Source organism: Rhodnius prolixus, unplaced genomic scaffold, assembly GCF_049639745.1.
Source record: "Rhodnius prolixus isolate KJV_2025 unplaced genomic scaffold, Rpr scaffold_4, whole genome shotgun sequence".
NCBI classification, from domain to species: Eukaryota; Metazoa; Arthropoda; class Insecta; order Hemiptera; family Reduviidae; genus Rhodnius; species Rhodnius prolixus.
This window is the reverse complement of record NW_027411614.1, coordinates 8,383,845-8,396,954: the sequence shown is the minus strand read 5'-3', so window position 1 is coordinate 8,396,954 and position 13,110 is coordinate 8,383,845. Positions and strand designations below refer to the sequence as shown.

The following is a 13,110-nucleotide window of genomic DNA, read 5'->3' as shown; positions in this document are numbered from 1 at the left end:
TTAGTAAAAGTGCTCAGGGATATGAGAAATCAATAATCATTAAACATTAAAATGATCTACATTCCCTTCAAGCTTCATCCAATTATTAGAACGAGAATCCTTTTACGTTCTTTTCCTCTGAATTAAAGTTCTACAGTTGTGTCAAAGGAAAAGTCATTAATTGTAATGTCAGCTCACTTTTTGTTCACATAACTGATAAAATTACAAATTTAAAAAGCACTATTGCTTGTTACAGCTTTTAGAACTCCGAAGCTTGCGCCTATTTGTTGACAAGCAGTACTATTGATGAAATTATGAAGGTATCTCAGAAAACCATGTATGGGCTTGCATATATTTTATATCTCTGACAATATGTATGTAGACATTTTGTTACTTCTTAAAAAGGGTCTTAGATAACCTATCGCTTTTGCCGTTAATTCAATTTGGTAACTTCACCATGAAGGGTTCATTTTTTTAATATTGAATAATCTTGGGCTCATTCTAGAGGAGTCATATTTCTAGGTAAGGGTTTATCCATAATCAATTTTGCTTCACCTTCACTGAACAATCTTTTCTTCTTGCATGGATACTTTTATGGTTTACTGTGCCAATGATGTACAAATGTAGATATTTACTAGTAGGTTTAGGTTGGGACCGATTTTTTTTTTTTTAACAGGTCCTTTACGATGATTACTTTAATTGCCTGTAAATTAAAAAAATGACAAATCACACGCATGTTAAGTCACTGATTCCCTTTTCCCAATATATGCCCTACAGATAGGCTGACTCTAAAACTCCTTCCTCTTTCTGCAAACCACTCTCCTACCCAAAACATACTCGTACCTTGCAACGCCTTTTTTTTCTTATCTCCATCTAAGTCTTTTACTGCACAAGCTCATCCTCAAGGTGTGGTCAAGCAAGAATGTTCTCTACAATAACTGTAACTGTCGCTTTGACATTCAAACAGTCTTATGGTTGTTTGATATCCCACCTCACCTTAACATTCTCGGGAAAAGGCTCAAATGGCTTGCAACAGATTTTCGTGCAATTTTATCAATGTACAAGATTTGCTAGAATAAGTTTGGAAAAAAAGCGTTTCGGTGCCTTTGTGACTTATTAAGAAGAATTTCTTCAAATACATGAAAACTTTCTCCACAATCTTAATCCCTTCTCTTATCTGGTGTATGTTGAGCATCGCTCTTCAAGTGAGCGCCCAAAAAGTCCGATGTTAATGTCAATATTCACAAATAATAAAATCATCTAATTTTTACTACAAAACAAACGTTCAGGAACGAAAAGCAGAACAATAGAAATTATTAATTTCTTTTGGTCCGAATTAAATGACTCCTATTTAAATCTTTTCTGTAAGAATTTATACAACTGAATTGACAAATTCATCAATTACGTTCATGTTAATAGAGTTACCAACTAGCACACCTCCAGTCAAAGTAAAATAATAATTAGGAACAATAAGACCCAAGTTATTTTGGATATTCACAAAATAGAAAATATTTTAAAATTCTCTGAAAAATTGGTTGACAGAAACTGCTTTGAAAATTTAAGAGAGGAACACATAAATAAATATTATATATATAATTTTACATATTTACAAAAAATAATTTAATGTAGACTTTTTTATAATTACTTTTTCTTTCTTAAATGCAAATTTTCTGTATGGTTACTAGTTCTGTAAATATTAATTTTTTTTTTTTTCCAAACAAAAATCTCTTTCTTTCTGCACAAATCCTTGCTTCCAAAACGATTCCAGATCCGCCCTCCACGACGACTGAAATGCTGTTGGCCTTGTGACCACTTCCAGTAATGTAAGAAACTACAGTGAGAGTGTTGCCGGTGGGCAGCTTCTCTCTTCAACCTAATCCAGTCATGAAGTCTTGTATCATATTCAATGATAACATTTTATTCTTTTTGTAGATTGTGAATAGCAAATAAATTTTTTAACAAATATAAGTATAAATAATAATCTTTTGCTAGGAATGTTAGTTAAAAGGATTTTTTACATAATTATTGTGTCCCTAATTCTTCTTTGGTTTTTCCCAATATTTTTGGCATTTTTGTATTAGTTGTATCTTCCAGCTCCCGTTGTTTGTAATAGTGAGGAGCCACTTCTAACAACCATTTACTCTCTATTTCTGTTACCTATTGAAAAAAAGTTTGTCTATTAAAAACAACTGAAATATAACCCAAGTGTGTTAAATTTTGGAAATGAATTTTTTACCATTTGATTGGTGATAGAATAAAAAAAAAAAAAAATTAGTAACAAATTAATATAAAGTTAATATGAATAAATTATATATTCTTTTTGACGCCTGCTTGCTTGTTTTCCCATAGTCTCTGGTCAAAAAATTCAAAAGAATTTTTTATTTGACAATAATTGTCGTAGGTCTAAGGATTAATTTGTTAATCTAGTAAATCTAATGTTTAGTAACAACGTGAGTTTTCTATGGTATAATGGAACCAAAATTAGTTTTATTGCCTTGATACAAATGATATCATATGAGGAAATGTTTCAATTTATTTTAAAGAGAGACCAATCTACAAAACTTTTGTAATTAAAGTTTTAGAACTTTATGCAATTTTTTTTTCAGTATATGACATTACTAATCACTAATTTTATATGAAATTTTATAAATAATTGTCTCACTGTTTAGTAGTGATTTAAACCTCAGGTGAACTGGAAGATTTTGAAATAATAATAATGAAAATGAGCACTACAACTTTCAAAATATATTTCTACAAGGTTGAGAAGATATAAGAAACAAACAAATATAGTGTTGGAATATGTAATTTAAAGTGTAAAAATTAAGTTTAATAAAATGGATATGGAGTTGGCTTTATAAACAAAGAATTTATCACAAATCCACTTATAGTACAAAATAGCACCTAAGATTTATTATGGCCATTCGTCCGAAAGGAGGTGCGGAGTCCTCCAATATACACCTACCCCAGGACAACAACAGAACAATCCAATATACACCTACGCCCTTTCCGGTTTTGAATCAATTAAGATTTCTAGTTTTCCGAACAAATCAAACAATACTCATGGCACGACAGACAAAACTGTCAAACTGTTCCGAGCAAAGATCCTGATTCTGATCCCTCCACATCGCATGTGATGATTGGTGTTATCTCCTTAGACAGACTAAAAAACTGATCTGGCCTCATTGCTCAATGACTCATTACAACAAAATTGCCCAGTTGAGATCCAGAAAACGACTTCAGATTTAGAAATGAATTTAGTACGTAAGGCAGCCAGATTAACTAAGCAGCAACTAATTCCTTGTTAGATTGCCTTGAGTACCCCTCATTCCCTAAGCGTACAATATAAAAATGTTTTGTTTAATAATTTACTGCATTACACCTTTTGCTTTAAAAGTAATGATAAAGTAGAGTAATTTTAAATTATTTTAATTAAAGATAACAAATCCAATGCTTACCTGTCTCATAAATTCTTTCGTTGTAAATACCAATTCATGGTAAATAACCCATCGAGGAAGATCTTCAAAAAGCGCACTGTTTGGATGTATCATAACAGTTTGATTATGTTTTACAGTTTTATAATGACCACCTTTGGATAGTCTAGCAACGTGATAAAAATATCCAGATGTAATGGCTTTTCTTATAGCTGCAGTATCCGTCGGATTTGATGTAATATCAATTTCCACTCGTTCCATTAATCCAAGCAATTGTTCTCGGACATCTCGAGCTCTTCTCATTGACCTTTTTGAAATCATTAACACTTAAGGTTACATAAATATACTTATTTCAACGAAATTCACACGTAAGAGAAGTTACCTGTATTGTATATAATTTTCGTAACACCACTGCGTGCTATATTCTGTGTCTGCCCACTGTTTATATACATTGTACAATACCAAATGATCACCACCAGGTAGAAAGAAGTTTTTACGAGCTGTATCAGCATGTACTAGTTTATCTTTTGGTCGATAGAAAATTGCACCATTTACTGATAGCATTGCAGCAATGCTTACTATTTCATCACTACATTTATACCTACAAATTTGAGTACTTTTATTAACAAATAAAATATTAGTATCAACAATTTCAACGCCTTTTTTGATAAAAAAAAATCGAAGGATTTTAAATCTCAAACAAACAATAACAGCTTGTGTAACTCAATGAAACTGCACTAACTTTAACCAATTATTTTTATAAGCGTTATTGTTTGAGCTCAGAGATGCTTTCCTTTGAAATTCAATCACAGTAAAAGTAAGGGAAATTTTGTTTTCTCTCGTTCCTTTTATTAGACGCAATGCTCTACCAAAATTCCGAATTGGAAGTTTCTCAGCCAAATGAAATTACGACCAAACATAGCAGCTTTTTTGAATTGTTTGTAATGCTCTAGACTCTAGAGTCTAGAGTGTTACCGAAGGGTTTCATTTGAACTTGAATAAAACGAACATTAAACCTATCTCTTTATCTATTTTTTTTTTCAAAAGAATAATTAATTTTTTTGGGTTCTTGATAAGCTGTGGGGGGGGGGGGCACACTTCCTTCAACAGAATAATACTATAATTTTAGAGATCAAGTAAAATGCTAGAGCAAACGTACTTTTTAATACAAGTCAATTTAATTAACATAAATCGCAAAGAAAAAAGGAAAATATAGGTACACACAAGTTCTAAAAAATCCGCTTTTTGTAAAGTCCCAAGCGTAAGCTATCCCAATTGAAAGTGTTTTGTATAACTTTTATACATATGTATATCTTTTTATAAGGAGTTAATAGCAAGTTTTTGTTTTTTACACTATTTCAAGGTACTAATATCTTAGTTTTGACGTTTAGTAAGAATTAGCTGCTTACTTTTCTGACGCTAACAACATTTTTCCCATCATTGGATCTACTGGAAATTCAGCCATTCTTCTACCAAGTTTAGTAAGCTCTCCATGATGATTAAGTGCACCTAACGCATATAACTGTTCTAACGCCAAAACCTGCAAGAAATGCAGTTATACGCATTCAAAAATTCAAATGTGATATCAGCCAATCATTATTCAAGATAAAAGTATCTATACCAGTGTTTCATGTGGCGGAGGATCTAGGAAATCAAAATGTACAAGATCATTTATACCGAGTGCCTTCAGAGTGAGTACAACGTTGCCAAGATTAGTTCGTTGAATCTCTGGCACAGTATTGTCTTCTAGTTCATGTTTATATGCCCAAGCTGTGTAAAGTCGAAAACATTTTCCAGCTGCAACCCTTCCAGCACGACCTGCACGTTGATTTGCAGAAGCCTAAATAATTTCAAAGAAATTGACCATAAAATATAAAATGGTTAAAAGTAAGGAAAGTACCAAGACAATAAAACATTGTGGTCTTATTATATGACCTTGAGGAAGTATACCTTACAATACCGTAATGTATGTAATCACAGACACAAAAATTAACGCTCTTTTTTAAATTGAAATTAAGGAAATCTGGCATTATTATTAACAATATTATTATCTAGGCACTATGGTAACAGTGCGGTTAGAGGCGAGACCTGCAAAGCTAATATGTATTGAGGTACTGGGTTCGATTCCCGGCCTAGGCAATGTATTTTATTTAATGGTTAATAAAAGAAATTTAAAGTGAAGTACGTTTGCTATCTACCTCCGTCTGAGACACCTAATTGGTAGTTGGACGAAATGCCCATCTAGCAAAATAGGCATTACTTTACTACTTACTTGTTACTGTTATATCATCTAATTATGTAATACCTTAGAAATAGGAACAACAATTAAAGATTCCATGCCTGTCCTTGAATTAAAGTTATTTTGTTTACAAAATCCTGGATCAATTACGTATATAATATTATCAATTGTTAAAGAAGTTTCCGCAATATTCGTGGCAAGCACCACCTAGAAAAGATAGTAGAAAGCATTTTAAAAGACTGATCAATTCAGAAAATTCAGTTTTAATAAATTCAGAAAATATTCTACCTAAAGAAAAAGCATTCACCTTTCGGGCATTAGGTGGCGTGGGTTCGAAAATTTTTGCTTGCATATCTGACGGGAGACTGGAATAAACTGGTAGTATGATAAGCTCTTTTATACGGCTTCCCAGTCGCCTCACTCTATCTTGTAATATTTCCTGACATGTTTCAATTTCTTCTTGACCTGTTAGAAATACTAGTATATCCCCAAGTGGTTGTGTGGCATGAATCTGCAGTATAGAGACAACACATGCGTCAATATAGTCTGCTTCTGGTGCTTTGGTATAATAAATGTCCACAGGAAATCTACGGCCTTCAAACACATAACAAACAGACTCTCATGATATTAAAAGATAATGACAAAATGATCATCAAACTTTAGGAAACTCAAAATTCTCTAGCAATCGACTCGAAAGAATTTATGCAATTTTCTTTTCCAACTAAGGAAAGTTTTTGAAAATGTTACCTGCCTTTTTTTAGGAATTAAAAAAAAAAATCACCTGGTATTCTAAAGATAGGCGCGTCATCAAAGAATGTAGAAAATTTTTCAGCATCTAAGGTGGCAGAAGAGATAAGTAATTTCAAATTAGGCCTAAATCTTGCGATATCCTTTACCAATCCGAACAGTATATCCGTGTGTAATGTGCGTTCGTGAGCTTCATCAATTATCATTACGCTAAAGCAAAAATATAATTATACCGAACCTTTTTAATTTTTGATATCTAATTTCAGACTTAAATAACTCATTCAGTTATGTTACCTGTACGACTGCAAATCAGGTTCTGAGAGGAATTCTCTGTGAAGAGTACCGTCTGTCATGTACTTGATTATAGTACGTTCAGAAGTGCAATCCTCAAATCTGATAGTGTAACCAACCTAGAAATAAAAAAATATAAGCTAAATTGATAAATAACGCCAAAATAAGTTAAAAAAATAAATTTACAGAAAATACCCACAATTTAAATAAATTCAATTAGAATTACATTAATACCATTCGTAATAAAAACGTTAATTAATAGTGATAACTTTTATTTTCACATATTTCCTACCTCTGCGCCCAATTTGACAGACATTTCTTCAGCCACTCTTGCAGCAACAGACATTGCAGCAACCCTTCTTGGTTGGGTACAGCCAATCTTACCTGCCTTGGTATATCCTGCTTCTACCAAATATTGCGGTATCTGAGTAGTTTTTCCCGAGCCAGTTTCACCTTCGACAATTAATACCTAAAATAAAAGCGTAAGTTGCAAATAAGGTATCAACCACTGTCCTTCTAACATTTTGGATTTCTTATCACATAAACAATTCTGTTATGTTCGGGCAAAGTTGAGTATTTGCAACTTTTCTGAGAAGCAAATTTTCTTATTAATAAAGGACAGAAAACAGATTCCTCTCCAACTATAAATCCATTGTGCTTTAAATATTTCCCTTGTCACTGGGTTGCAAAATTCTTTTATTGACAAATGTAAAGTTCTGTGAGAGAAAATTGTCAAAAACAACAGTCATAAAGAAAGAGAAACCCATGCAGAACTTAAGGAATTACGCGAATCTATGCGATTTCCGATGGCAGCATACTTCCCAAGATTATGTTGACATCTTCTAGCAAAAGTAAAAGAAGAAATTAAGATCATAAAAATCTAAATTTGTAACACAATCAATAAGAACTTATGTTTCGGGGGAAACGGAAATCTATTCTTGATTCTTACAATCTGTTGGGGAACAGAGACGTCAGTGTCAGACCAAAACTCGGTGATTCTTCGAAGGTAATCAGAGGAAATATATCGAAAGCTCTGTAAACAGAGGTTTAAAGGACCAATTGGTTGATTCTTCAACACTAGGTTTAAATAACATTTGAATCCGAAAATCCACCAATCATTTTTAAATCTCATTATACAATTGTTGAAAAATTTCATTCAAAACACTAATTCAATTTAGTCAATATCTTATCTCCACATTTTCCAGTTGTTGCTTTGCAATATTCCAATTTTAATCACATTAAAGGATATGGAAAGTAATTTTTTTTTTAGTTTGGACTTGCCACAGCTATTGATATATTTTTAAAGCTAGTAAAAAATTATTTTCAATAACAACAGTTACAAAGAAAGAGGAACCCACGCGCCAGAACTGACAAAATTGTCTATAAATTGATCAACACAATAGCAGCCTTGGATATTTATCTACATAGACTTATAGATGATAAACCAAACTTGAGAGCCAGAACGGGTATTTTGAAGATACAGTTGCACTAAATACTCAGTAAATGAAGAGAATTTAGTCATCACTAAGAGTAAGGCTATAATTCTTCGTCGACTCTGAGGCGGGAAAAAATGCTCTTAATAGGGAAGAGATTAATTAGCCAGTTGATAATTAGATGGTCTAGTAAGTCGGAGATCATGTATTCAAATCCAGGCGTGCTGTCCGTGGATATTGTCTCCTTAAGAACTTCTACAACTCACTGTCCAGAGATGATCGGTATGCGAAAAAATGTACGAAAACCGGAAGGGCAATGAGGATTTTATTATAATGAAAATTATAATAAAAGCCTAAACAAAAATACCCTTCCTTATCGGCTGCCTGTAAACGAATTCCCAGTACTTTAAAAAAAATCAGAACAAGTCACTAGCAACGAGAAAGTTGTTAAACTGGACACTGTATGCATCATGATCTATCCATCACGCCGGACACTTAAAAAAGCCAAACTTGAGTAATATAAGTGAGGCAATAGGATCAAATGAAAAAAAAAAGTCACGGATTGATTTGCTACAGGCTAATCTCTTTCGGAAGAACTAAGTTGCTAATTGACTTGCTACGAGACATGATTTAGCTGCAACATTTATGTATTTAGATTGAGAAAGATTGTCCCTTATCCCCACATATGAAACGTGTAACACTTCATTGGCGCCAAATTTATCTTCAATGTTCTAAACTGACACTCACAACAACGCAAAGGAACTCCTCTTAATACTTGTCAGAAAGAATATGTTAATACTGCCACCCACAAAATTAAATTACAAGATAAAGTGGGAAGAGTTTACGCATCGTTGAGCAAAAATACAAAAACAACCAAAGGAAAACCTAAAGTAAGCTATACTTAGGGTGCTCAAGTATTACGACGAAATAAGACGAAGCTTGATCCACAAATCTGGACAGTTTCTAAAATTAGACCATCATACCGTACTTCTCCTGCGCTTGCTCTAACAGACTTCTGATTCTCTTCTCCGGCAAAGTCTGGTTCATCTGCTTATGTTGAAATTTACAAATTTAAAGGTACACATTGCACCAATCGCTACATCTAGGTCCCTTTACAAACAGTAAAGCTTAAGAAATGCACCGATGCAACAGATTCTAACAATGACCACAGTAAACACTGCCAACAAATTTTAAACACCTGAAAGGGATTAATACCTGATGTTTTACAGATTAAATACCTGATGATCACGGATAGCAGCGATAAGATCTTCTTTGTACTTGTAGACGGGTAAACTTTTCTGAGTCTCTTCAATAGTCATTCTTTTCTTCTGAGCATCGGTTAGTTTTGGTTCATCTGCCTAGAAAAAATGATTTTAGAAGTCCTTCTTCATCTGAATCAAATTTTTATTTATTTGTATTACAATACCTTATCTTTGGTTCCAGGTAGGCTAAGTGCCTGGATAAATTCAATCTGACTTTCTAAAACTAAATCATATTCTCTTGCTTCTTCTTTTTCATTCCTTTGTTTTGCACCAAAATGGAATACCGCAGATGACATTTGCTCCTCTTCCCATTTTTTTTGCTCATAATTGGGCTTTTTTTCACGTTCATCCACTTCTTCATAATCTTTATGACTCTAAGAAATAAAATATAAAAAAAAATACAATACGGTACATAACATTTTATTTTGAATGTCTCTGCAGGTTTCGAAAGTAAAGAAGCTCTATTTTCCTTACATCTTTAACATCTCTTGGCATATGATAACGTTGCACACGTTCCAATTCCCTCGCTTTTTCATGCTCTTTTGCTAGATTCAACAATTTCTTTTTATGTTCTCGATCTTTGCGTTCACGTTCTGTAAGTCTTTACAAAGAAAAGAATAATAACTTTAAAGTGATTCTAGATATGTAGATTCAACATTTACTTTTACTTCATTAAATGACAAAGAAAATAAATGTAAATGCTATTTATACAACTAAATAACACAAATTGTTGGCTTACTCTTCTTCCGCAAAAAGGTATTCATCATCTATAATATCTGCTTCTAACTCTAGAACCTTATCTTCTTTTCGTTTTTCCAAATACTTTCTTCTTGATTCTACACGCAATCTTGGTATTAACTTTTCCTGACTTTCTGCTTCAATTTTTAACCTTTTTGCAGCTTCTTCATAAGCTCTTTTATCTATGCAAAACAAAATATTAACTTATGAAATTTACAAGTTTCCGATGAACATCAATGTATATTAATATAATTTAAAATACCTGAATTAATAATTGTAATATTCCTAGTTTTATCTTTATCCCTCTTCCGTAGCCTTTCAGCAAATTCATCTCTTGCCTTTCTATCTTCCTCACTGCTGCTGTCACTACTATTGTCTTCCGACTTTGGCATTCTGATGACAGTATACTTATCCTTTTACAAGAATTCGCCAAATAAATAACTAAATCGTATTCTAGGGATAGGTTACTCGAGTGGACTCGGTCCAATGGAACGAATCCAACGGTGGAAGGTGTTGAGTTAATTCCCTTTTTTTTTAAGTGATTTCCCAAAACATTAAGGCAAATTAAATGAAAATAATTAATACTGAAGTTATTTTCATGTTACACTGAAATACAATTTTTAGCTGGCTAGTGGCTATCATTTAGGTGTCAATGACGTACATAATCTAACTTGTATAATCAATCAACACAAGAATAAAAAACTTGGTAAGCTTAAAATACTGATGCTTGGAGGGGGGCATAAGTTCCAAGAATTTTTAGAAGATTGCCCAGCATATTGTTATTTATCATGTAGTAGTAATGTTGCCGTCATTCTTGTTACGATCATTAGATCGTTGTTATTAATGTGATTTTAATTTATTTGAGACTGCATTTAAGTTTTTTGTCTTTATAAATCATGAATTCAAACACTCAAACATATATGCCAGAATCAGTATTCTTTTCAAGATTTACGTACTTTTTATATTATTTGAATAACTTATTGATAATTGCTTCATTTAAATATAATTATTTTCCAGTACAAATGAAAGAACTATAATCTGTATAATGTTTCTTAAATTAGCACTCCCTCTCCGTATAAAATACAACTCTAACTTTAGAATTTTAAGGTATTAAAATGCACTAAGTGTACCATAGAAGAAAAAACCTTAGAAGTTCTTACTAAGAACCCTTTAATTATTTCTTGGTTTCATTATTTTATGAAAACAATATATTATCAACATTATGAATTACAAATACATACATGTGTGTAACTTTCCTCTCAGTCAGCCAACAACAGCACGGAGGAAAGTTTAGTGATTTGTGGAATTTTTTTTGATTTAGAAATACTGTATAGTTTTGAACCAAACTGCTTGAGAAAATGCTACGATTTTTGCAGCCTCACTCAAGGTGTGAGTTTAGTTAAAATTTTAATGGATCTCACCCATTCAATTCTGGAGAATAAAGAAGTCAAAGTAATCTACCTACCACTTCTGTGACTGTGAAGTGGATAAAGCCCTCATTAATATACACATTGCTTAAAAAACAAAAGTAAATGTAATTAATTACATTTTAAATTGCAGGGATAAGAAGGTGTGGACAATTCCAACTAAGAAAAGCAAGGAAATCTGTTAAGAGCGCTCTTTTGGCAAGGTCGATAACTACTCAGCAATAGTTAGTTTCCAGTTCTTTCGCTAGATCGCACTGGTATGTTGAATTTGTGATTTTAAGTTCATACAAAACAATTATTTCTTTTTTTATTTGGCTACTCTGTGTAACTTTAATGTGTTATTTTAATATAGTTTTATTGTTATGGAATGAAAAGGTTCAAGTTCTTAAAAAAAAAAAAATTTAAATGAACGTATCTCTGCTTTAACTGTAGTCACATTTTAAAATATTTATCCATACTTTTTCCGTTGTTATGAATGTTTTTCTTTAGCTTCTTAATTTAAGACAACTTAGTTAACCCGTTATTTTAATTACATAATGTTGATTTTCAGATTAAATACTGCAGTTCCGTAGTCCGTGTTGTAGTGCTAAGCGGGCGTTCTGACTGCACTTCCCCAATTTTTAATACCTTCTGAATCATCAGAAGTAGAATTAGTACCAACACATAATGACTTTACCCTTACTAGTTACAAACAAATGATGGAATAAAAGGGAATAACTGCAGTCTCCTTTTTTCATAATCGTCAACAGTATTGGTAAAACAATATTTATCAAACTTTTTTATAAGGGGTTTCTTATCAGCTTGTGATCTACATCTTTTAAAATGGCCGTCATCGAGACTCTAAACATTAGAGCAAATAACTTCACAGCTTAAACAAAGCACAAAAGCTAATCCCTCTTCCAAATTAATAAGGTGATGTGAAATTCTCTGTACGAAATTAGATACAAAAATATAAAGAGATATTAGCCTGTTAAGTAAGTTTCTACAGGGTGTGCTTTAAAAAGTTTACGTGAAATAGAAGAGCCTTCTTACCAGCAAAGCAGCTAGTGTCTTACAGCTGGCAAAGAGTGTAGTTGCAAAAGCTACCTCACATTTCATGACAACGCAGGAGTTGCAGTTGCCTAGAAGTCTGCTAACCCTGCAGTTTATTCTCTGTCATGGATAGGGCAACGAATGTTGGTTCCCACAAGGCTTTAAGTTATGAAAAATATTGCCTATTTAAAAAAAAAAAAAAATCTCAACAGGCGATTAAACAAACTTCTGTTAGATGAAAGTGCAGACTTTTGCTGTAACCAATGTAAATGAATAATTATTTATAAATAATTTAAATTACTACTTTTTTGTTATTTAACCAATTTTTGTTTACGAAAAGCCAAAGTAATGTTATGAAATATTCAGAATTGCAAACGCAATAAAAGCTAAAATGAAATCATAAACAATATTTTGATAAATTAGAAAAAGATCGGTCTTTAAAGAAACCAAGTTCAGATCCCTCAATAATTTACTTTGCAGTTCTGATCAACTTACATAAATTCTACGCACAGTCCAAATACGATTTAAATT

General features: G+C 32.3%; 1 protein-coding gene and 1 long non-coding RNA gene across 2 annotated transcripts; one reads left to right on the top strand and one right to left on the bottom strand.

Annotated features, from left to right (window-relative positions):
• The first annotated feature begins 23 nt into the window (after positions 1-23).
• On the top strand, positions 24-2,100 carry LOC141455475 (uncharacterized). Its single transcript, XR_012459299.1, has 2 exons — positions 24-162; positions 236-2,100. It is a non-coding gene; the product is annotated as an uncharacterized lncRNA (long non-coding RNA).
• Positions 1,558-10,630, bottom strand: l(2)37Cb (DEAH-box helicase 16 lethal (2) 37Cb). Its single transcript, XM_074130559.1, has 16 exons — positions 10,383-10,630; positions 10,122-10,302; positions 9,857-9,983; positions 9,547-9,756; positions 9,359-9,478; positions 6,980-7,156; positions 6,691-6,806; positions 6,431-6,606; positions 5,957-6,243; positions 5,716-5,856; positions 5,032-5,250; positions 4,820-4,950; positions 3,793-4,011; positions 3,435-3,717; positions 1,998-2,136; positions 1,558-1,852 (listed from the first exon to the last, which is right to left on the bottom strand). Exons 1-15 carry the CDS (start codon positions 10,510-10,512, stop codon positions 2,002-2,004), a joined length of 2,652 nt encoding a protein of 883 aa, XP_073986660.1. The 5' UTR covers positions 10,513-10,630; the 3' UTR covers positions 1,558-1,852; positions 1,998-2,001.
• Between the last annotated feature and the right edge of the window lie 2,480 nt (positions 10,631-13,110).